Below are 25,935 nucleotides of genomic sequence, written 5' to 3'. Positions count from 1 at the left end.
TACTTCTTGGCAAGTAAAAATTATTTTCTTGTTTTCAGGAAAAATAAGTCAAAATTAAGTAAGTTTTTCCTTAAAACAAGCAAAATAATCTGCCAATGGGGTAAGCAAAATAATCTTATTTCAAACCAAGAATAAGCTATATAATCTTGTTTTCAGTTTGGACTAAGATTATTTTGCTTACCCCATTGGCAGATTATTTTGCTTGTTTAAAGGAAAAACGTGCTTAATTTTGATTTATTTTTCCTGAAAACAAGAAAATAATTTGTTCTTGTCAAGAAAATGCTTCTTGATTTAAGAACTTTAAGATATTTTGACTAAAAACAAGACAAAAACTCTAAGTAAGAACAGCATTTTTTGCAGTGTAGTATTTTTGTCTTATTTTGTTTAGAAACATCTAAACATTTTTGAAGCAAAGTGACTTGAGATATTAAAAATGTATCAAAATCTGTCCATAGAGTCAGAAAAATCAACTTAATTCAAAGAGAAAACATTATTTTCTTACCAAGGACAGATATTTATTCTTGTTTTCTTGGGTATAATCTCATTTAATTTTTATATTTTTTGGGGGAAAACAAGACTTGATCTCATAAGTCATTTTTTATTTAGATATTTATAGACAAAAATAATAATCAGTACATTGCACTGCAAAAAATGCTGTTTTTACTTAGTATTTTTGTCTTGTTTCCAGTCCAAATATCTAAAAATTCTTAGATCAAGAAGCATTTTCTTGACAAGTAAAAATTATTTTCTTGTTTTTAGGAAAAATAAGTCAAAATTGAGTGAGTTTTTCTTTATAATAAGCAAAATAATCTGCCAATGGGGTAAACAAATTAACCTTAATCCAAACTGAAAACAAGATTATATAGTTTATTTTTGGTTTGAAATAAGATTATTTTGCTTGTTTTGCACTTAATTTTAACTTATTTTTCCTGAAAACAAGAAAATAATTTTTACTTGTCAAGAAAATGCTTCTTGATTTAAGAACTTTCAGATATTTTGACTAGAAACAAGACAAAAACTCTTAGTAAGAACAGCATTTTTTGCAGTGTGTAAACATGCTGCTAACTAATAACTATGATGCTTTCAGCCCTCTTGCATTGCAATTTTTTGGCTAAAAACAAATAAGATTTTAATCCACTAAATCTACATCTATACTAATTAATTTTCAGAGTATCAGAATGAACAACCGCTCATATGAGTGCAGGTAGAGACGGTCACCTTCGGGTTGAATGCGAGAGTTTTGGGGTCATTGGGGTCGACCACGGATGGGTAGGGCTCAAAGATGATGCTTTTGCGGGGCGACTCCAGAGCGGCTCGACACATGGCCACCAGCAGGTCCACCACCTGAAGATCGACATCAAACATCATTTAGAGAAAGGTTACAGATAAATGAAACAAGAAAGAGCGTACGACCGCACCTCAGCGCCTGTGGCCACCTCCTCGGCCGCTCCTGACATCACACCCAGAGTGTAGAAGGAAAACACGCACAGCTCTCTTGTGCACACCGCGGGCTGGCGGGGAAAAACAACCAATCAGAGGCATGAACTGAGTCACCACATGATGAGCCACACTGTTTTGTTTTCCAGTACAAATATCGAAACACCCTCTGGTGCAAAAAAATGCTGTTCTTGCTTAGAGTTTTTGTCTTGTTTCTAGTCAAAATATCTAAAAGTTCTTAAATCAAGAAGCATTTTCTTGACAAGTAAAACTTATTTTCTTGTTTTCAGGAAAAATAAGTAAAAATGAAGTGAGTTTTTCTTTAAAACAAGCATCTGATCTAAGAATTTGTAGATATTTGGACTGGAAACAAGACAAAAATACTAAGTAAGAACAGCATTTTTTGCAGTTTATTGTTCATTTGGGAGTCACACTTGTGTTGTTCGCGGTCAAAAGTGACTTTTTTTATTTTCAGTAAAATCAATGTAATATATTTTTGTTCAATACTATTTTTTCTTTATTATTTTGTATTTTGAGAGAGTACTAATTAATATTTATGCAATAATTATAATACATTTTTGAAAATAATACAAAAACATTCTGATTTTTTTATTACTTTTCAATTAAAGCAGTATTTAAAATAGAGACAATACATTTAAAATCCAATTTTTGAAGGATGTAGATTAGTGCCATCATAAATACTTTATTTTTATTAAGTTGTGGATTTGGATATATATTTAGATATTCTCACTGCCAAAAATGCTGTTCTTGCTTAGAGTTTTTGTCTTGTTTCTAGTCCAAATATCTTAAAGTTCTTAAATCAAGAAGCATTTTAAAACTTATTTTCTTGTTTTCAGGAAAAATAAGTCAAAATAAAGTGAGTTTTTCTTTAAAACAAGCAAAATAATCTTATTTCAAACCAAAAATAAGATATATAATCTTGTTTTCAGTTTGGATTAAGATTATTTTGCTTACCCCATTGGCAGATTATTTTGCTCGTTTTAAGGAAAAACTCATTTAATTTTGACTTATTTTTCCTGAAAACAAGAAAATAAGTTTTAAAATGCTTCTTGATCTAAGAATCTTTAGATATTTGGACTGGAAACAAGACAAAAATACTAAGTAAGAACGGCATTTTTTGCAGTGCTCAAAGATTTTTTTGTTTGAAATGTTGATTTGAAGTGTCAGTTTTTGCATGAATTTTACTGTAGTCAAACCTGAACAGAGATGACATTTTGTTACACATAACATCAAAATTCAACAAAAATGTAACTCAAATGAACAGGAATGCTTTATCAGAGCTTAATAAACCTGATTTCAACCTCTTATTCAAATCTTCTGGCTCAATTTTGCTATATTGTTACAGCTACACCAGTTCATTTGTGCATGTATAATAGGGCTGTAACGATATGCGATATGAAACCGAAATCGCGATACGCAGGTCCACGAACCTGTATCGCGATGTGAGAAGGCAGAATCGCGACACACCCCTTCCAACTCCCAGAGTTATCCTTCCTGTCCAGATCCAATGCTACCACATTTTTAAATTACTATAAGTATTAGGGGTGTAACGATTTATCGTAGATGGTGTGTCTCAATCAGCTCTCTAGTTCAGTAAGTGTTTCGGGCACACATTGAATCTTGCAAGCAGGTTTAAACGTTTCTCATGTCAGTCTCTTGCATGGTCGCGTGAGAAAAGTCGTGGCTTTCTTTCACCGCAGTGCACAGCAACAGCTGTGCTCACAGAAAAGCAAAAGACGCTTGCGATGCTTTGCTTTAAGTTAGGGGCCGTTCACATATTGCATCTTTTCCGCGTGCAAGTCAGTTATTATTTTCAAATGTAGCCGCGCGGCCGGCGCGCTCATAATGGGATCAACGCGGTCGCGACGCGCATGCAATTCTCAACTTCTCAGAATGCCGCAAGCGCACCGCAGGTCGTGTGACAAGAATCAACCTATCAGCTATGGCCTTTCCGTAACAAAACATCAAAAGCTCAGCCGAACAGCTGATCATAGCTGTACATGGTGGTTTTTATATCTTATCTCCATCAATATATCTCGTAGTAAAACTAATGCAAGGGCTAGAAATCATTTATCCTTTGCAGAAACATCCTGATCCTCTTGGAGAGCTCAGTTCATGGTTGCATAGCAACGACCGACGCCACGGGAGCGCAAGCGCTTTGGAAAGAAGGAGAAGCGGTGCGGCCGCGCCTTCCACGCGTTTTTAGACGCGATATGTGAACGGCCCCTATTCATAATTCTAAGTTCATGTTAAATTTAAAATTTTTTTCAGTGACAGACAGCCCTATTCAACTGTTAATTTGAATACAGAAGGTTTTTATTAAAATTTTATATTTATTTATTTTATTGAAATGTGATCTTGTATGTACAACAAGGAAAATTATTGAAATTTGTTCGTTTTTTTAATAAATCTTGTTTGAATTTCAGTTTCATTTTGTTCAAAATATCGTGATACGTATCGTATCGTGAACTCCGTATCGAGATACGTACCATATCGTGACCTGAGCGTATCGTTACACCCCTAATGTATAATAGTGTGTAAGTGTGTGTGTCTGTTTTGTTCTTTCGATGTTTTAGAGCAGGGGTGTCAAATCCAAACTCAGCAAGGGCCATGCCGAGGGTTGTGAATAAAATCAGGGCCGGACATATATTTAGAGGATTTTTTTCATTTATTGAAGAAATATAAGTGTATTAATAACTTTTTTTGTGTCACAGCAGACTTTTTTATCTTTATTAAAAGAAGAAATAAGGTCTCTGACCAGCATAACTACATAAAACAGTACTTTAAAGATATAGAAGTTTATAGATATAAACACCACATGGTATATAGACAACAAATGGTATCTGATATTGTATTATTTGGCTTATTTTGGTAGCTCTTACTTAGAAAAGACTACTTTAACTTGAAAGGACACATGCACTTGGCATAATGCACACTGCCAGTTAAACAAAACAGTAGGCCTACTTAAAAAACAGCTCATGGATTTTAGGAAAAACAGTTTGATAACATTAAACAAATGGTAGGCTATTATAGATAAATGGTAAATGGATAACAAATATCTGAAATTGTATTATTGGGCTTATTTTAGTAGCTCTTACTTTTAAAGTCAACTTGAACTTAAAAAGAACTCATGCTAATACCAAACCTAAGCAAATTATGATTTTTTTAGTCATTTCTAGCCACATTTAAAGTCAGATAGCTATAGTTATTGCTGTATTCTCTGATAAAATTAGTGAGTTGAGTGAAGTGCAACAGCACCACCTACGTCTCAATGTTGTAATGTCACAGATGTTTATTTAAATCTTTTTTGTGTTCAAAATGTACTAAAATTATATAATGAGCGAGTACATCGTGAATCCACTTTTCCAAACAGTGTTTTTGTCTTATCCTGAATCACTACGGTACACCTATAATAAGTGTTTATATTCAGACTGCCTTGTATTTGACACGTTTTAGAGTGTAACCTCTTCATTGCTGTGCACTTTTTTCTGCATCATGGATGATTTGTAGATTGTACACAAAAAATACTCTGTATTTTAATATTTTTGTCCATTCATTTCCTATGACGGACATTTTTGACCGCGAACAACACAAGTGTGACTATTTTTTTATGACCATTTAGCTTTTTCAAATCAAGCCCACATTTTTTTTGTTTTGTTTTGTAGGCACATAGCCGCAAAAGTATGAAGTAGCGATTTAAAAAATAAATATATAAATAAAAATTCTGGTCTAAAATGGCTGAACAACACCAGAGGGTTAAATCAAGATTTAAGGCATTTACTTAAAGGGATAGTTCACCCAAAAATGAAAATTCTGTCATTATTTACTCAACCTCAAGTTCCCGTTCGAGGGAACTTGCACTGCGCTATGGGAACGCCCCCTTTGGGACGCAGTGTCTCGTTCCCTCTCTCAGGGAACTATGGTTATAGTCATAACCTGAGACGTTTTTCTAAACCTGCCTGAAGTTCTTTCTTCTGTTAAACATAAAGGAAGATATTTTGAAGAATGTTGGTATAAAGTAACAGTTGCTGGTCCCCATTGACTTATAGTAGGAAAAAAAATACTCAATGGGGAGCAGAAACTGTTTGGTTACCCACATTCTTCAAAATATCTTCTTTTGTGTTCAGCAGATGAAAGAACTTCATACATGTTTAAACAACTTGAGGGTGAGTAAATGATGACAGAATTTTCCTTTTTTGCTATAGATTATTGCACTTCAAAACAATAAAAGTGAATTAAAATAAATGTACAGTACTAAACATTTATATTTTATTGAAAATATATATTTTACAAAATAATTTGGACCCTAAAATTGCTATAAAATCAAAGCCATGTGTCTAACCAAGTTTTTTTGTTCCAAATTTGAAGTTGATATCACAAAAATTGAGGTTCCTGTGAAATTTTGTTTAGGCGCTGTACCAAAAATAGTGCTTCTCCTGTCACAAATTAACACATTTCTCTCATAATATCACTTTAATCACAGAACAGTCACTAAATATAGAACCTTTCAGGTGATATGTGTTTTGTCAAGTTTAGAAAACATTTTTTTTTATCTTCCAGCGGGGTCAGAAAAATAATTCAAAGAAAAAAAACAAGATTACTTTTCTTACCAGATATTTTTTCTTGTTTTAAGCAAAAACATACTAATTTTGACATTTTTTTCATAAATCAAGACTTAATTTTGCTTCTCCGTTACCTTGATTTAAGAATGTTTAGATGTTCGTACTGGAAAACAAGACAGAAATACTGATGGAGAACATCATATTTTCGCAGGTCAATCGCATGGCCACGGCTCTGACAATCTACAGCTGTCGCTCACCTTCAGCATGGATCCGTTCTGAAAGACGTGCTGCTCGTCACAAACCACACAGTACTCGTTCAGAGTGGGGATCCGCTGCTCAGAGTATTTCATTATCTTACAGAGAAAACACAGAGGTGATAATCAGAAGACGCACGGAGCTGATGTGATCCACTGTCAGAGGAAGATCAAGAGGAGCGCAGGGCGATCACAGAGGAAATGGAGCGCAACATGAGTCGGTTGTGTAATATGACATGATGATGACTGCGAAAAATGAGTGAAAAAGACAAACTGGAAACTGCATTATTCATAGTTGAATTAATTTTCTTTTGTTCCAATTCTAGATTCTGATTGATCAATCCAGTGTTCCAGTTGTGCTAAAATACACAAAATACACACTACGGTTCAAGAGTCTGGAGTCGGTAAGATTTGTCTCTTCTGCTCATCAAGGCTGCGTTAATTTAATAAAAAATACAGTAAAAATTGTGATATATTTTTACAGTTTAAAACAGCTGTTTTCTATGTGAATATATAGTAAAGTGTAATTTATTTCTGTGATCAAAGCTGAATTTTCAGCATCATTACTCTTCAGTGTCACATGATCCTTCAGAAATCATTCTAATATGATGATTTACTGCTCAAGAAACATTTATGTAATGCATCTTTGATGAATAAAAGTATTAAAAAAATAAATAAAATCTTACCGACCCGAAGCTCACCATCATGTTTCACAAAATCACATTTGAATGAATATGAATGTGTCCTAAATATAGCTGTGCTGTTATTTCAGCAATATGGCTCCTGTTATATAATGCTATATTGTGAATGCTGACGGTTCTTCACTCTATAGCATGACCTCTTGAACCTTATTGCTGTAATAACAGAACGGCTATGAAACAGTCTCAGGTTCATTAACAACATTACAGCTGCACATCACTCCACCACGTTCCTTATGAACTAATAACTGCAGTTTTAAGCACTTTATATGTAGCGTAAAGAGATTTAAAGGGATAGTTCACCCAAAAATGCGTCATGGATTATTTTCCTAAAAATCTTTATCTGAAGAAAGAAAGTCATATACATCGTTGATGGAATGAGGAAATGATGAGAGAATTTTTATTTTTGGGTGAACTAATGCTTTAAGTTAAGGAATGAGAGCCTTTTAAGAAAGAAAGCCTGAAAATGTCTTGAGATGAACACATGTGTAAGTCGTAAACCTGGTAAAAACAAAACAAATGATTCCAGATGAATTAATAATAATGCACATTCAAGTTACATTATTACTTTAGGCGTGCATTAATTTTCAGTAATTTACTAGACTGTTTTTTAATTTATTTATTTAAATATTTAATTTTCACATGACATGTGGGAAAGAATATGTATATCGTGGCCACAAATTAACAATTTGTTTCCACGACTTACTAATGCATCACATTTGTTCCCTCGTTTTACTAAATCGTACGAATGATAATTCATTCCCTCGGTTTACTGTGCATTGTGGTATGTTATGGAAGCTTGTTTCTGCCACTAAATACATTTTTTTTTAAAAAGAACACAATTTGGACTTTTTTTCTTGCGAATTATAAAGTCCGAATTGTGTTATAAAGAATAATTGCAAGATAAAAAAGTCGCAAATGTGACATTTTTCTAGCAATTGCAAGTTTTTAATCATGCAATCACGTTTTACTAAATCATACGAACGATAATTCGTTCCCTCATTTTAATTCCCTCATTTTTCTAAATCATACGAATGATAATTTGTTCCCTTGTTTTACTAAATCATATGAACGATAATTAGTTCCCTCGTTTTACTAAATTGTGCGCATCATATAATAATTTGTTCCCTCATTTTACTAAATTGTGCGCATCATATAATAATTTGTTCCTCGTTTTACTAAATTGTGCACACGATATAATAATTCGTTCCCTCGTTTTACTAAATCGTACGAACAATAATTTGTTCCCTTGTTTTACTAAATCGTACGAGCGATAATTCGTTCCCTTGTTTTACTAAATCGTACGAACAATAATTTGTTCCCTCGTTTTACTAAATCATACGAACGATAATTCGTTCCCTTGTTTTACTAAATCGTACGAACAATAATTTGTTCCCTCGTTTTACTAAATCATACGAACGATAATTCGTTCCCTCGTTTTACTAAATTGTACGAACGATAATTCATTCCCTCGTTTTACTAAATTGTGCGCACCATATAATAATTTGTTCCCTCATTTTACTAAATTGTGCACACAATATAATAATTCGTTCCCTCGTTTTACTAAATCGTACGAACAATAATTTGTTCCCTCGTTTTACTAAATCATACGAATGATAATTCCTTCCCTTGTTTTACTAAATTGTACGAACGATAATTCATTCCCTCGTTTTACTAAATTGTGCGCACCATATAATAATTCGTTCCCTCGTTTTACTAAATCGTACAAGCGATAATTCGTTCCCTCGTTTACTAAATTGTGCGCACCATATAATAATTCGTTCCCTCGTTTACTAAATTGTGCGCACCATATAATAATTCGTTCCCTCATTTTACTAAATTGTACAAGCGATAATTCGTTCCATCGTTTTACTAAATTGTGCGCACCATATAATAATTCGTTCCCTCGTTTTACTAAATTGTACAAGCGATAATTCGTTCCCTCATTTTACTAAATTGTACAAGCGATAATTCGTTCCCTCGTTTTACTAAATTGTGCACACCATATAATAATTTGTTCCCTCATTTTACTAAATTGTACAAGCGATAATTCATTCCCTCGTTTTACTAAATTGTGCGCACCATATAATAATTCGTTCCCTCATTTTACTAAATTGTACAAGCGATAATTCGTTCCCTTGTTTTACTAAATTGTGCACATCATATAATAATTCGTTCCCTTGTTTTCCTAAATTGTGCACACGATATATTAATTCATTCCCTTGTTTTACTAAATCGTATGAACGATAATTCATTCCCTTGTTTTACTAAATCGTATGAACGATAATTCGTTCTCTCGTCTTACTAAATTGTGCGCACCATATAATAATTAATTCGCTCATTTTACTAAATCGTACAAGCGATAATTCGTTCCCTTGTTTTACTAAATTGTGCACAGATATAATAATTCCTTCACTTGTTTTACTAAATCGTGCTGACAATCTAATTCACTCCTTCATTTTACTAAATCATGCACACAATATAATAATTTGTTCCCTCGTTTTACTAATAATTTGTTCCTTTGCATTACTAAACCACGTTGTAATTCGTTCCCTTGTTAAATCAAAATGAGGGAACGAATTAGTTCAACAAGGTCACCATTTTCTTAAACGAGGGAACAAATTATTGAGTCATGGGTACGAATTCTTAATTTGGGGCCACAGTTTAATTAAAACAAGAGAGTAAATTCTTAATTCATGGTCACGATATATATATTTTTTCAGCCGTCATGTGCAGGGCTCTGAAAATGTTTTATTATATTTTTAAACTTAAAAAACTGTGATTTTCTGTAGGTGCTTTAATTCTCTGCATCATCATGCATATGATCTTTTATGAGATTTACGATGATGATGATTCACTCAGATGTTCACTAAGAAGCTGCACTCGACATGCACGAATGTAATGTTTAGATGTACACTGGGCATGATGGGAAACGATGAAGTCATGCGTGGCGGTGTGAGGCTGTGGTGTGACGGGTACCTGCACGAGGAAGCCGTACTCCAGCGTGGGGATGTTCTTGCAGTGTCCGCCCGCCTGGGATGAGAAAAACAACTCAATCAGCTGGCGGGTGGTAATCTGCGCAGGGGCCCTGCCCGCCGGGACAGCCACAGTCTGATGGGTTAACGGAGACAAAGCATTATGGGAAAGGTGCCAGCCAGCCGTGTTAGGCGAGGGGGGTGTCGAAGGGCAAAGAGGCTGGGGATTGGGATGGGGGACTGGTCCTACGAGAGGAATCTGCAGCCAAGTTTTATCTGTCACGTGGAGTCCCTAATGAGCCACTGAGGGGTCACGGGTATGGAGAAGCGGGAAAGAGAGTGATTCGGAAGGAAAACGTGCAGTCAGGGAAGACGGGATGCTGACCTGGCTGTTCGGAGGGTAGCTGAACAGCTCGCCCTTGGGGTTCTTCATGGTACAGGAGATGGAGCGGTTCATGAGCCGGGTGACTCTGAGCTCCGGCACGCTCAGTTTGCCTTTCAACACTGTGTCCTGGATCAGGGGGAAACTGGGAGACCTGGAGCCAAGATGGAGGCCACAGCCAGCGGATGAGTTCATGCTGCGCTCACGTCATGCTGGAATTACCTTAAGTATGATTTCTGACTAGTAAAACACATATTTCTGTTTGTTATGCCAATTTTTATGGTATTTTTATTGTCATCAGCAACAAACACACATTTATGCATTTTGGAACTATGAGCAGAGCTGGGAATATTAAATTGTAGTCTGTTCGTAATCTATTACATATTTAGGTAATAAATAAAAACTTTTAGATTACTTTTGACCTTACTTTTAGCCTTAACTTATCACATAGATTTGAATAGGATATTCTTGTACTGTAGTGATAATTATGTTGAAAATTAGTGCATTAAATATTTTGTGAAGGAACTGTAGGTGGTTTGTGAGTTGATGGTAAATTGAAAGGTAATAATTAAATCATAAAAATAAAAATTTAAATAAAAACAACCAAAATAAAACCCAAAATACATTAAATATTTAATTTGTTGTGCCGTCTAGCCTCTAAATTGTGTAATTCCACAAAACTGGAAGACTTTCTGAACATAAATAAGCAATATACTGTTTCCGAAAGGACAATTTAAAACATAAAAAAGAGAAATTAGTGAGAATCAATAAATTATGAATGATTTTACTGCCGTTTTGTGAATAATAAGTAATCATCAATCAACTGTAGTTTGATTATGAGTATTTTAAAATGTAATAATCTAATTACAAGTATATAATTTTTGGAATCGGATTACATAATCCAGATTAAGTTACTACCCAGCACTGGCTATGAGTGTTGCCATAACAACTAATAATTTCTGAATATAAGGATTTTATTATGATAATCACATCATGACGTGAACGCAACATCAACATATTTTTTATTTAAGGGAGTTTTAGATTGTTAAATAAATGAATTATATATATATATATATATATATATAGATATATATATATATATATATATATATATATATATATATATATATAGATAGATATATATATAGATAGATAGATAGATAGATAAAAAATACTTCCACTCCTAAAAAGTAACCGGTCACTGTTTCAGTTGCATCAACCATGATCTGTTGTTTCAGATTGTTAGCATATATGACATGGGATTTCACATTAAACTTTGAGGACATACTTGGGTATCGGGGAGAAGATACTCAATCCGGCACGGAATTTCTTGATGGTTCCTCCAGCTTTGAACCAGCTGTGTCGTTTCTCCTGCTGGGCTTTGAGGAACTCATTACTGAGATGCTTCCACTGCTGGGACGTGAACGTGCTGAGGATCCTAAAAACATGAAAACAAGCTTCATTTTGAGACTCTCGCGTTACAGTTTCTGCTAAATCAATCAAAACACTTTGTTTTGTATAAAAGCATCTGCCAAATTCATCAAAGTAAATGATGCACCTTCATAATGAGATTATGAGATTTTAAACTCAGGTAAACACAATACTTCGATCAAAATGATGCAATAAAGCTCATAATCGTAGCAACCATAATCATAGTAAAACATGGAATATGTTGATTTTAATCACAATAAACAGGCATTTAAACACTTTAATCACATCTATTCCACTCTGAGCTTGTGCGATTTTGGGATGCTGAAGAAACTGAGTTCATCTTGCAATGTTGCGAGACATGAATATAATGCAGTATAGCCTACTGATGGTTAAAGACATTGAAATCATTTGTGCTGTGCATTGCGATATGTTATGGAAGCTTGTTTCTGCCACTAAATAAAAAAATAAAAAAGGTAATTTCTACTTTTTCTCTCACAATTCTGACGTTTTGTCTTGCAATTGCAAGATTTAAACTCGCAATTGCGAATTATAAATTCAGAATTGCAAGATAAAAAAGTCGCAATTGTGACATTTTTCTAGCAATTGTGAATTTTTTATCATGCAATTCTGACTTTATATCACGCAATTCTGACTTTATATCACGCAATTCTGACTTTATATCACGCAATTCTGACTTTATATCTCGCAATTCTGACTTTATATCTCGCAATTCTGACTTTATATCACGCAATTCTGACTTTATATCTCGCAATTCTGACTTTATATCACGCAATTCTGACTTTATATCACGCAATTCTGACTTTATATCTCGCAATTCTGACTTTATATCACGCAATTCCGACTTTATATCAAGCAATTCCGACTTTATATCACGCAATTCCGACTTTATATCACGCAATTCCGACTGTATAACTCAATTCTGACTTTATATCACGCAATTCCAACTTTATATCTCGCAATTCCGACTTTATATCACGCAATTCCGACTTTATATCACGCAATTCCGACTTTATATCACGCAATTCCGACTTTATATCTCGCAATTCCGACTTTATATCACGCAATTCTGACTTTATAACTCGCAATTCTGACTTTATATCTCACAATTCTGACTTTATATCTCGCAATTCTGACTTTATAACTCGCAATTCCGACTTTATATCTCGCAATTCCGACTTTATATCACGCAATTCTGACTTTATATTTCACAATTCTGACTTTATATCTCGCAATTCTGACTTCATAACTCAATTCTGACTTTATAACTCGCAATTCTGACTTTATATCACGCAATTCTGACTTTATAACTCGCAATTCTGACTTTATATCACGCAATTCTGACTTTATAACTCGCAATTCCGACTTTATATCTCGCAATTCCGACTTTATATCACGCAATTCTGACTTTATATTTCACAATTCTGACTTTATATCTCGCAATTCTGACTTCATAACTCAATTCTGACTTTATAACTCGCAATTCTGACTTTATATCACGCAATTCTGACTTTATATTTCACAATTCTGACTTTATATCTCGCAATTCTGACTTCATAACTCAATTCTGACTTTATAACTCGCAATTCTGACTTTATATCACGCAATTCTGACTTTATATCTCACAATTCTGACTTTATAACTCGCAATTCCGACTTTATATCTCGCAATTCCGACTTTATATCACGCAATTCTGACTTTATATTTCACAATTCTGACTTTATATCTCGCAATTCTGACTTCATAACTCAATTCTGACTTTATAACTCGCAATTCTGACTTTATATCACGCAATACTGACTTTATAACTCGCAATTCTGACTTTATATCACGCAATTCTGACTTTATAACTCGCAATTCTGACTTTATATCTCGCAATTCTGACTTTATAACTCGCAATTCCGACTTTATATCACGCAATACTGACTTTATAACTCGCAATTCTGACTTTATATCTCGCAATTCTGACTTTATAACTCGCAATTCCGACTTTATATCTCGCAATTCCGACTTTATATTTCACAATTCTGACTTTATATCTCGCAATTCTGACTTCATAACTCAATTCCGACTTTATATCACGCAATTCTGACTTTATATTTCACAATTCTGACTTTATATCTCGCAATTCTGACTTTATATCTCGCAATTCTGACTTCATAACTCAATTCTGACTTTATAACTCGCAATTCTGACTTTATATCATGCAATTCTGACTTTATATCTTGCAATTCTGACTTTATAACTCAATTCTGACTTTATATCACACAATTCTGACTTTATATCACACAATTCTGACTTTGTAACTCGCAATTGTGAGTTTATATCTTGCAATTTTGAGAAAAAAAGTCAGAATTGTGAGATAAAAAGATTACCTTTTTTATTTTTTATTTCATGGCAGAAACAAGCTTCTATAGTACGTGAATAATGGCAGTAAAAATAACCACGATTCTTGGAAAATAATCAGAATAATAAAAATTGCATTTAAACGGGAATGAAGAGGTTTGCTCGTGTCATGTAAACGTCTTACTGCGATTAAGTCTTTATTCTGATTATTGGTGCACATGCAAACATAGTCAATCTTACTTCTTTAGCTGAAGTCCCAAACTGAATCCCTCTTTATTAGATGGCTGAAACACCTCCACCGATGGTTCTGTGGGAGTAAATTGAATAAGCATTAAATGTACCGTCTCAAACGCACACATGCACAGAAGGCATGCACGTTTCTTACCTGGTCCATCCAGGTACTGTGAAAGAGAGAAACGAAGGCGTAAGACAATGGGCTCCGTTCGGATCACCTTCCACGCGGTCGCCACCTCCTCCTACAAACACGCAAATCATTTTATTCCCATTTCAAGATCTGTTTATAAAGTTGAGCAGGTTGTGTAGGAAGTGCATGTTCTCACATCCAAGAAGCTGATGTTGATTTGCAGGTCGATGTCCACATCATCGATCGTGCCATACTCTCTGTAAGAAGAGCAACACACTCAATGTGAATCAGGTGTGAATGCACACATGTGAATCAGATGTGGAGTGAGGGTTCTTCTTACCTGACGGATACGGCGCTGTCCGTGTAGATGTCTTTTACAGCCTCAATATCCGCGTCCAGCTGCGGGTGACGGTACAGGTCAGCTGCACAGCTCCCCTACAGGTGGACAGTGATATTACACATTAAACTGCTTGTTTACTTCACTTTCATTTCTAGGGGTGCACATATTTGCTCATTTATTTGAGATAATGTATTTTCAATAAATGTACAAAGCCAATAAAGATTAGACTTTGCCTGCTTTATAATAAAGATAACATTATTAACGTTAAAATAGCATTAATAACATTATTAAAGTTTTTCACCTGAATACCGTACAGGAACTGCTCCGATTCATTCTCTCCATCCGATTCTTCATCCGTCCAGCACTGGCCTTTAATATCCTGAATGAAGCACAAACACACACACTAATTTTAGCTTTATTTATATACTATTACAGTATTTCTTAATATTTTGAATTAGCTTTTATTTTTATATTTCAAGTTTAATTTTTTAGTCATTTTGATTTTGTAATTTTTTATTAGTTTTTGTTTTTATTTGTCTACTTAGCTTTAATTTCTTTTTATTTCAGTTTCTTCTTAGTACTTCAACTTATTCACAGTCTCTTTAAAAGTATAATTTCTATAATAATAATATTAATAATCATAATGCATTTTATCCATAAAGTGCCTTTCTCAAACTCAAAGCATTACAATACAACATAAAACTATACATCTCGAATAAAAAAATAAAAAAAATAATAAAAGAGATATTATTATTGCTATTATTAAATAGATAAAACAGAAAGAAACAATTATACATCCAAAACAATACACAGAAAGCTTACACTATATTTTAAGGTGTCCTTTTTACAGTGTAATTATACATTAAAGTACTCATTAATAATAATTAACTGCATGTAGTAGGGTTTGGTTTAGGGCTAGTTGCATGTAATTATGCAAAAATTTACTACAGTAAGTACATGTAACATATGTAACACTGTAAAATAAAGTGTTACCTATGAAAATAAAATTATTAAACTTGCAAATTAATAATTTCTTGCAACAAGTTTGGTATTTTTTTAAAAAGAAAAACGGCAGATAAAAATACTTTGCAATGTCACGATTCATTCCAGCTCATGAACATGAATTAGAATAACATCCAATCAAATTTTCCCAATTTATGAGCACATTTTACTTCAAATCAAATTGCAAATTCCACCTCAGGTGAAAAAAAGTACATTTCTATAATGTACTTAAAGTGCTCTATTTTCGTGCACTAATTTTGTACTTAATATACTAAAAATTCTTCTTTAGTACTTTTTAAGATAACATCTAACTGTGCTATTTTGAGACACCATGAAATATGAACTAAAATGTGCTTTTAATATACTATCTCTATATTTAAAAAATATATTTAGTTACCACATGTAGCACACTATGGGTTCAAATGCACTATAAGTGTTATCTAAATACATTTTTTAAAAACAACCCAAGTTAGGTTAAATATGGACAAACCAAGAGATTGGGTTTGTTTTAACCCAGCGGTTGGGTTAAATATTTGACCCAACATGCAGGGTAGTTTTATTTAACTCAGCTATTGTTTAAAAATTACTATATAGCTGTCTTAAAATGAACCCAAAGGAAATATGTGTCTGATTTTGGGTTCATTTTATAGTGAGCTGCAGGTGTATCAGAGGAAACACAGGCCGTGTCTGACGGTGTAATGAAGCGCGAACACTCACCATTGGCTCCGGTGTTCACAGACGTGTTTCTGGCAGGATGAAGCTTTTCTGATCCATTTCAGCAAAACAACAGGCACTCTGGGACGACGGGAGACAGAAAGATGAGCTGTTCGCTTTCTGCATGAGGAAAAAGAAACAGAACACCATTTTTTCTTAATAATTTTACATCAGAACCACAGAGAAATCTCAATTCAATCAGGCATCTCAAAAGAGACAATACAATAAATCACTGCAACAGCAATGCTAAACATTACATGCAAAATATCCGTAATAATGGAAGAAAAGCTGCTGCTGGACTCATTATTTTCACCTGCTGGATGATAATGAATCCCACAGACAGACAATAAAAGGTGAGCCACACTGAATAAAAAATGGTGTAGGATTCACAATTTTTACAAATCTACAAACGAGACAATAATAAACATCAAAGAAATTACCCTAGCAACCACATAACAATGTAAACAACACTATCGCAACCGCTCAGCAACACCCCGGCAACCAGTCAAAACGCCCCGCATCGTGACCCTTTGTGCAGACTCGAACATCACTGACATTTTGAAAAAATCGAGTCGTCCGCTCCTGTAGACGATAAAGAAACTGAGCTGCGCTGGTTTTACCTCTAAAAAACGCTCTGTTCTTTCTCCTCTCCTCCATCTCGCCACTGCGTATCCTAGCAACAACCCGTTCTGTCCGTGTCACTGATTCGTGCGTGTGTGTGTGTGTGTGTGTGTGTGGGCACAAATTTCCCAACTAGTCCTCTGCACAAGTCATATCTGATAAATGCTGACAAAAACACCAAACCAGTGAACATATTCCTCCCCAAATTCAAAAGATCAATCCTAGTCCATTGAGATCGTTTGCACTGTGACAAAGACACTGTATCACAGTAATGAAAATCACCATTAATGAAGCCACGTAAAACATCTGCATGGATTATTGTGATGATTTCAACATTTTTGGAAGGAAAATCTCATGAAAAGCAAAAAATCTGAATGTGCATGTTTTCATGACGTACATCCACATATTCCTGTTTCTTCCTGAATGATAACTAACATACTTTTGTATTTTTATTTAAAAAGAAGAAATTTAAGTGTGCAGCTTGGATGAAAACTATAAGACCAAACCGAAGTGAAAAACATGTTTCAGAAACACATTTGGACATAAAAACACACGTCAAATACAGTCTCATTTTGGTCTAATTTTTAGTAATTTTTCATTTTAGTTTTTAAAAAAAATATTTTTATTTAGTTTTAATTTAGTTTTGATTTCAGGTTTTTTTTTTTCATTTATTTTTTTAGTAATTTTAGTACTTCACTGATTCACAGTCTCTTTAAAAGTATAATTTCTTTATTATTAATAATAATAATAATAATGCATTTTATCCATAAAGCACCTTTCTCACACTCAGAGTGCTACAATACAACATAAAACTAACCTCTCGAATAAAAATAAATAATAATAAAAGAGATATTATTATTACTATTAAATAGATAAAATAGAAAGAAACTCAAAACAATTATACATCCAGAACAATACACAGAAATCATTACGTCAAATACAGTCTCATTTTGATCTAATTTTTAGTAATTTTGATTTTAATTTTTGTCATTTTTTGTTTTTTTATATTTTTATTTAGCTTTAATTTAGTTTTTTTTTTAGGTTTTTTTTCCAGTTTTTTTTTTCATTTATTTTTATCTAGTAATTTTAGTACTTCACTGATTCACAGTCTCTTTAAAAGTATAATTTCTTTATTAATAATAATAATACATTTTATCCATAAAGCGCCTTTCTCACACCCAATACAAAATTATTTTGTATGCTACAATACAACATAAAACATCTTGAATAAAAATAAATAATAATAATAATAATAAAAGAGATATTATTATTATTAAATAGATAAAATAGAAAGAAACTCAAAACATCCAGAACAACACACAGAAAGCATTACGTCAAATACAGTCTCATTTTGGTCTAATTTTTAGTAATTTTGATTTTAATTTTTGTCATTTTTTAAAAAAAATATATATTTTTATTTAGCTTTAATTTAGTTTTTATTTCAGTTTTTTTTTTTTCATTTATTTTTATTTAGTAATTTTAGTACTTCACTGATTCACCGTCTCTTTAAAAGTATAATTTCTTTATTAATAATAATAATACATTTTATCCACAAAGAGCCTTTCTCACACTCAAAGTGCTACAATACAACATAAAACTAACATCTTGAATAAAAATAAATAATAATAAGAGAAATATTATTATTATTAAATAGATAATATACAAAGAAACTCAAAACAATTATACATCCAGAACAATACACAGAAAGCATGACAATAAAATTCATTATTTTCTTCGAAAAACAGCCATTTTGTTTATATGAGAGTCACAGTTTCTCTCTCCGCCACCATCTATGTGCTCAATGTGAACATAATCACTCAACTTTACATCAAACCTGCATAAAAATATTATCGTTAATGTTTATTGGCTGATGCAAATACTAAAATACAGCTATCTAGAGAGCATTTGAATGCTTTTAATAAGATGCACAGACACAAATACCTGAATTTTAAAGTATTCACATAATATTTTTATCAATAAAATGTGTCTGTCAGTGTATTTTAGGACTGTAGTTCGATATAATGACCATGATATATTGGTCTAATTTGCTTGAATAATTTCACAGACACCATCCATCTGTACAAAATCCCCCAGTGTGTCCTTAAACAGCCCCCCTCCACACCCATAATGCCCTGCTGGGGTCGAACACATACCGATGCAGCTCACAGACGGTCCGGTCAGCATCCACGACACCCCCTCCCCCACATCCATCCATCCATCCATCCATCCATCCATCCATCCACCCCTACATCTCACCTTCAGAGGATGGAGCGAGCGCCACCAGCCCGACGGCTCCTTCTCCTCCAACACGACACCACCGTGATGCAGATGAATAAATAAGGACGGCGCGCACAAACCATCTGATGTGACTGTGCACTAGCAGCAATCCTCCATTTTAATGCTCCATCTCTTGCTCCGCCGTGTGTTTATCTATTGCAGATCTGCTTCCAGTGCTCTCTTATTTTTGCCTGACAACACAGTGAACTGAGCATGCTCAGTGAGAGCCAGCAGAGGGAGTCATGTGACCTACAGCTGACGAGAGAGAGAGAGAGAAACATAATCCACATTTCCCTAGATTGTCAGAAAAAGATCAAACGCTCCAAGATCTGTACAATAGAGCAACTCTTAATGTCTTTTAAATCTTGTTATTTTTATTGCATTGATGTTTTTGTGTTGATGCTTTGCCTGTATTGTGAGTAAATGACTCCTAATGAAGGACTCTGAAATTATAAAAAGAGACAGAAAGAGGGTAAAGCAGCAGCTGCTGCATTGTGATGGTGCATTAGCCAATGGCAGTGTTCTATTTTTATCAGCTGACTGTGTGTTTTATGAAGGAACGTGAGCAAAGATCATTGCATATATATTTGTGTCATTGTGCTCTTTACATTAGCTCTACACTGCTGTGCGACGGACTCAACCGGTACCGTCCTAATCAGAGTTTACCCTGCTTACCTCATTAAGAGCCTCGCTTTACACAATGACCTCCAGAGAGAGAGAGATAAGCCATTATCCAACATGTCCTCGACTGCATGACTCACGTCTCTGATGGAGACACGGTGCTGTCTCATATCCTGCCATCCTGTAAAAAAGACACTTGCATTAATTATTCATAAACACTTTATATAGCAAATGCCTCTTTTAGAACCAACCAGCTGCTCTAAAATTAATGACTCGTTTGGTGGCAGACATCTTCAGCATCATGTTTTAAACATAATTCAGTATGACGAGTCACTTTTGAGCATCTGGTGACCAGTCGTTTTCTGTAATTGAAATGAAGCTGAAATAAAATATAAATACTAGATGAAAAGCTTAAGAAAAAACCTAAATGAAAATTAGAAATGCTTCTTTTGCAACAAACTGAAATAGTTGGATGTACTAAAATTAAGAAAACTAAAACTGAAATAAGCTATGTAGAAATATTTATTACTAAAATTAAAATTAAAAATGAAAATTTTGGCAACTAATGCCAAATTTGAAGTATTAAACTTACTAAAATTAAAAGCAGAATTTATATATATATATATAATGTATTAAAATTAAACTAAAAAAAAATAAAAATAACACAATATACTAAACTTAATAAAACTAAAACCAAAATAAGCTATAAAGAAATATTTATTACTAAAATTATAAATATAATATATATATATATATATACATGTGTATGTGTAGAAAAAAATTATATATAAATGAATAAAAATTACAAAACAAAATTACACACAACAAAATTATTAAAACTTAAAATAAATTAAAATGAAACTGAAAATATTAAAATAATACTACATACAAAACTTAATAAAACTAAAACCAATGTAAGCTATATAGAAATATTTATTACTAAAATGAAAAATGAAAAAATAAAAGCTAATTAATTAATTAATGGCAAATTCAAAGTATTAAACTTACTAAAATTAAAAGCAGAATATATATATATATATATATATATATATATATATATATATATATATATATATATATATATATATATATGAATAAAAATTACAAAAGCACACAACAAAATTATTAAAACTTAAACTAAATTAAAATGAAAATATATATACTAACTTAAAACTATAACCAAAATAAGTAATATTTATAGTATATTTATAAGTAATAGAAATATTTATTACTAAAATTATAAATAGAATATATATATATATATATATATATATATATATATATATGTGTGTGTGTGTGTGTAGAATAAAAATATAAATGAATGAATAAAAATTACAAAAGCACAAAAACGTATTAAAACAAACTAAATTAAAATTAAAGTGAAAATATTAAAAATAGTACTATATACTAAACTTAATAAAACTAAAACCAGAATAAGCTATATAGAAATATTTATTACTAAAATGAAAATGAAAAATGAAAATATAAAAATAAAAGCTAATTAAAAAGATTTGCTTTGGCAACTAATGACAAATTCAGATATATCAGATATATATATATATAAATTAAAAGCAGAATGTATATATATATATATACATAAATGAATACAAATTGCACAACAAAAAAGCACACAACAAAATTATTAAATCAAATATTAATTAAAATATTAAAAATAGTACTATATACTAAACTTAATAAAACTAAAACCAGAATAAGCTATATAGAAATATTTAAACAAATAATAATATTAATAAAACTGACAGGCAGGTAACACTTTATTTTAGTGTCCTTGTTGCACGTTACATGCAGTTACCTAAGTAACAACTATAAATTATGCATTATTATTACATGCAACTAAACCCTAAACCAAACCCTAAACATATAGCAAGTACATGAAGTTAATAATTATTACTCAGTATTTAAATGTTTAAATACACTTTAACATGGATGCCTTAAAATAAAGTTTACAAAAAATTACAAAAAAATGAAAACTAAAAATATAGCTATAAAATATAATAAATAATGATAAAATAACACTGCCAGTGACAAACTACAGTGAATTCATCTAGAAATCATATAATGTGCACATAATGTTGTTGAATATTGTGCACATTGTGTTTATGTATCTAACGTGTGGTGCTTCTGATGTATATTGTTAATGTGAATTGCCCTTCGGGACAAATAAAGTGTTTGAAATTGAAATAAACATTCACAACATTGTGTTTGTGCTCTTTTATATCTCAGGAGACAACTATATAGTGCTCTAAAGATGAAAACAGGCCCAAATGAGTCAATAGTTGAAGAGGGTTGAAGTTAATGTGGATCATATTTAGATCTCTGAGTCTTGGCACACTTTGAGACATCGTACATTGTTGCAACTCACAGCCAATCCAGAGTGCATCAATGGGATTTACGATGGGATTTGACAACTGATGCAGACAGCAGTGGCGGCTTACGGGTCGGGGGTGTGCCCGGATTGGCCGACGGGCTTGTCTCTCACCTCTGGAGGTGGGCGAGGAGCACAAGGACACGCAGCAGGTGAGCTGAGAGCGGTCAGTGAGCGAGCGGCCGTCAGGTGAGCAGAGGACAGCATGGGCAGCGGGAGCAGCAGCAGCGGCGGGGTCGTCGTGGAGAGCAGGTGAGTCTGACACCTTCACCTGGACACATGCATGCAGACGGTCTCAAAACACTCGTCTTCAAACAATAATATATTGAATCCTGGTCTCATTTAACACTGGCAGGGCCCATGAGGTTCAATCCACATCAGACTAGAATCAACTTTCCTCAAACACGGCCAAAGTTTCCTTTAATTGTGGAGGTTAAAGTACAGTTCTGCGGTTATTTTCACAAGTGGTGCATTTTATCTGCAAAAGCCTGAAAATCACACACAAATAAAGTCGGACTTCAGATGAAACACCTCCATCTGTGACCAGCAGGTGGAGAAATACTGACAGAGTGCTGCACTTCACTTCTGAATGAAAATTTCCTGATCATTTACTCTCCTCAATGTCATTCAAGATGTTCATGTCTTTATTTCTTCAGTGGAAAAGAAATGAAGGTTTTTGAGGAAAATTGTTCTCCATATAGTGGACTTCACTGATTTTCAACGGTCCAAATGTCAGTTTCAGTGCAGCTTCAAAGAGCTCTACATGATCCCAGACGAGGAATAAGAGTCTCATCAAGAGAAACCATCAGTAATTTTCTAAAAAAAATAAAATGTATATACTTTTTAACCACGAATGCTCGTCTGTGATGCGCCACGCATGACGTAATCATGTTGGAAAGGTCACGCGTGACGTAGGCGGAAGTACCGATCCAGTGTTTACAAAGCGAACGTGCAAAAACTAAGACAAACGGCCTTTACAAAAAATGAATAAATAAATAAAACAACGATATTAGATGATTTTGAAGTTGGATTTTGAAAATTAGTTGTGCTTCGTCCCAATTCACCTACTTATACTACGTTCTAAAAGTATACTGTTTTTGTAAAGAAAAAGTATGCAAGCTATGGGTCTTTAATGGACGTTCTGTCACTTAGTTACGCAACCTGTAACTGTTTAAACTACCCTGTCAATCATCTTGTCACAGTTAAAATCCTGAACATTCAATTAAATTTTATTTCCTACCATTTCGGAGAGAAATGTAGTCAAATGCTGATCTGCCAGTCATGCAATAACTCTCCTCATCTTTGCATAATGATGCATTTAATAGTTAATGACCAAATGCATCGTTATAAAAGTTCACAATGCTGTTGTAACATTTAATAAATATCTTTTCGTCAGGTTAGATACTGATTATGAATCATTCAAGCCCCTTTATCTTAACCGTCGGTCTCGCACATCCGTCATGTTTGTAGTTTTTTAACACTTTTTATTCGTGTTTGTAGTTCTAATCGAATCCTCGTCCACAGCGCAATGTGTTATGGGCAATATTAGCCGTTAGAAGTGTGCACGGATCTGCACTTTGAATTCTAACCGGAAAAAGTAGACCATCCGGGTATCTTTGGAATACTCATTTCAACATACTACGATTTGGGACATACCAATTCTTTTTTCGAATACTATTTAGGACGGATAGTAGGTGAATTGGGATGCAGCAATGGAGTTTTTCGCCCTATGCGTGACCTTTCCAACATGATTACGTCATGCGTGGCGCATCACAGAGCAGTGCAAGATGAGCATTTGTGGTTAAAAAGTATATAAATTGTATTTTTTTTAGAAAATGGCTGATGGTTTCTCTAGATAAAACTCTTACTCCTCGTCTGGGATCATGTAGAGCTCTTTGAAGCTGCACTGAAACTGACATTTGGACCTTCAACCCGTTGAACCCCAGTGAAATATGGAGAAAAACCCTGAATGTTTTCCTCAAAAACAGTTTCTTAATTTCTTTTCCACTGAAGAAAGAAAGATATAAACATCTTGGATGACATGGAGGTGTGTAAATTCTCAAGTGAACTAATCCATTATAGCATGCATATATAGCAAACAGTCTACAAAGCTGTTTTCAATACACAAGAAATAATTACTTTACAATTTACCACAAAAATAATTTGTGTAAATTTGTTAAATGCACCTACAATGCCAGATGCACACTAAACATCCATTGCAAGTGATAAATCAGATATTTGTAAGTTTGTTCACTCGATGCATCCCATCTCATTTCAGGTTAACGCTCAGAATTAAATAGTGCAGATCTGAAAATGCAGATGCAGTCTTTCAGATTTATCATTTTACTTCTGACATGTAGTTGTCAAGCAATGACAGTAGTTTGCATCAGTGAGACATACAGTATACAGTTGCAAGAATAAGTATGTGCACCACTTAATAAATTCAGCTATTGTTTTGTCTTGTGGATTATATGTAAACATCTTCTATGTAAAATATCTTACTCAGGACAGTACTAAATAAAAAATAACATGCATTTTGTATTATCTCTCTTATTTTGTTCAAATTTTGCACATTTTCACAGATTCTGCAAGTGGTTCACATACTTTTTCTTGCAACTCTCTATGTATAATAATACATGCATGCATGTATTTACTGTTCAAACCTGTGCTCTAAGAGTGTATTTGAATTGTGTCTTTATACTCACCTTGATGCTGATCTTTCATATGACTGGAATGAATGCTGCTATTATCCTGACCAGATTCTGTGGATAATATCTGAGCTAAAACAGAGAGAGAGATGTTCTCATTGACATTGGTGATAGGATATGCACACTAGAGGGCGCTGTTAATTAATGCATGACCACCTCTTTATCAGGAGACACAAATTACCTATTTTTATATACAAAACATAGTGCTACCATGGTACAAATACAAAATGCATGGTATTATTACCAAGATGCATGTTCAAAAAACATGCATTTACTGTGGTGCATGCCTAACAGCATAGTACAACCACAGAACATGTCCAAACAACAAGGTTTTACCATGGTAAATGTCCAAAAAGCATGGTACTCGTTTAATTAGTGGCTTTTGTAATATAAACATGTTAATTTCGTGATGAGTTTGTTTAGTGTGATCTATATACGTGCCATATAACTGTAAAATCTCCTCAGTGTTTTATTATTAAAGAGTTAACGGATGAACGCTGATGCGGCTGCGCGAGTCTCAACCACTATGATGGATTAACGCGGAAGTGCATCAGTATCGCTCTGTTTACTCTATATGTGAACAATTGAATAGATTTATATGTGCAATACATTCAGTGTATTACTTAAACACGTATTTAATGTCACTAACAAGCACGTCGCCATTGATTTGTAGCTTAACAGCGCAGCAGCATCCTCGTGTCACGTGATCTCCTCGTGCTCCTGCACCGTGCCGTATCTGATTGGTTAGTTCCACTTCCCTCATTTCGCGTTTCGTAAT

General features: G+C 33.5%; 1 protein-coding gene across 11 annotated transcripts in view; it reads right to left on the bottom strand.

The window, feature by feature from the left end:
* LOC125254744 (protein mono-ADP-ribosyltransferase PARP6) overlaps nucleotides 1-25,935 on the bottom strand; it is a 43,702-nt gene that overhangs the window by 14,050 nt on the left and 3,717 nt on the right. For 6 of the 11 annotated variants that reach the window (XR_007181730.1, XR_007181729.1, XM_048169526.1 and 3 more), the window contains exons 2-17: nucleotides 25,155-25,229; nucleotides 22,564-22,720; nucleotides 20,118-20,244; nucleotides 19,422-19,697; nucleotides 16,548-16,664; nucleotides 15,130-15,207; nucleotides 14,829-14,923; nucleotides 14,685-14,745; nucleotides 14,510-14,600; nucleotides 14,365-14,431; nucleotides 11,618-11,767; nucleotides 10,333-10,483; nucleotides 9,952-10,083; nucleotides 6,278-6,373; nucleotides 1,419-1,511; nucleotides 1,219-1,344 (exon numbers count right to left, since the gene is read on the bottom strand). Coding sequence is in view for 9 of the 11 variants with exons in the window: in XM_048169526.1 (XP_048025483.1) it covers nucleotides 1,219-1,344; nucleotides 1,419-1,511; nucleotides 6,278-6,373; nucleotides 9,952-10,083; nucleotides 10,333-10,483; nucleotides 11,618-11,767; nucleotides 14,365-14,431; nucleotides 14,510-14,600; nucleotides 14,685-14,745; nucleotides 14,829-14,923; nucleotides 15,130-15,207; nucleotides 16,548-16,550 (1,143 nt within the window). In the remaining 2 variants the exon portion in view is untranslated. Of the gene's footprint in view, nucleotides 1-1,218; nucleotides 1,345-1,418; nucleotides 1,512-6,277; nucleotides 6,374-9,951; nucleotides 10,084-10,332; nucleotides 10,484-11,617; nucleotides 11,768-14,364; nucleotides 14,432-14,509; nucleotides 14,601-14,684; nucleotides 14,746-14,828; nucleotides 14,924-15,129; nucleotides 15,208-16,547; nucleotides 16,665-16,984; nucleotides 17,136-17,164; nucleotides 17,361-19,421; nucleotides 19,698-20,117; nucleotides 20,245-22,563; nucleotides 22,721-25,154; nucleotides 25,230-25,806; nucleotides 25,842-25,935 lie in introns of those variants that run through there. The other 5 variants (XM_048169533.1, XM_048169534.1, XM_048169527.1 and 2 more) reach the window with 4 other exon arrangements.

The sequence above is a fragment of the Megalobrama amblycephala genome, linkage group LG19, assembly GCF_018812025.1.
Source record: "Megalobrama amblycephala isolate DHTTF-2021 linkage group LG19, ASM1881202v1, whole genome shotgun sequence".
Classification (NCBI taxonomy): domain Eukaryota; kingdom Metazoa; phylum Chordata; class Actinopteri; order Cypriniformes; family Xenocyprididae; genus Megalobrama; species Megalobrama amblycephala.
Note: the sequence above shows the minus strand (reverse complement) of the source record. Positions and strands in the feature narration are given on the sequence as shown.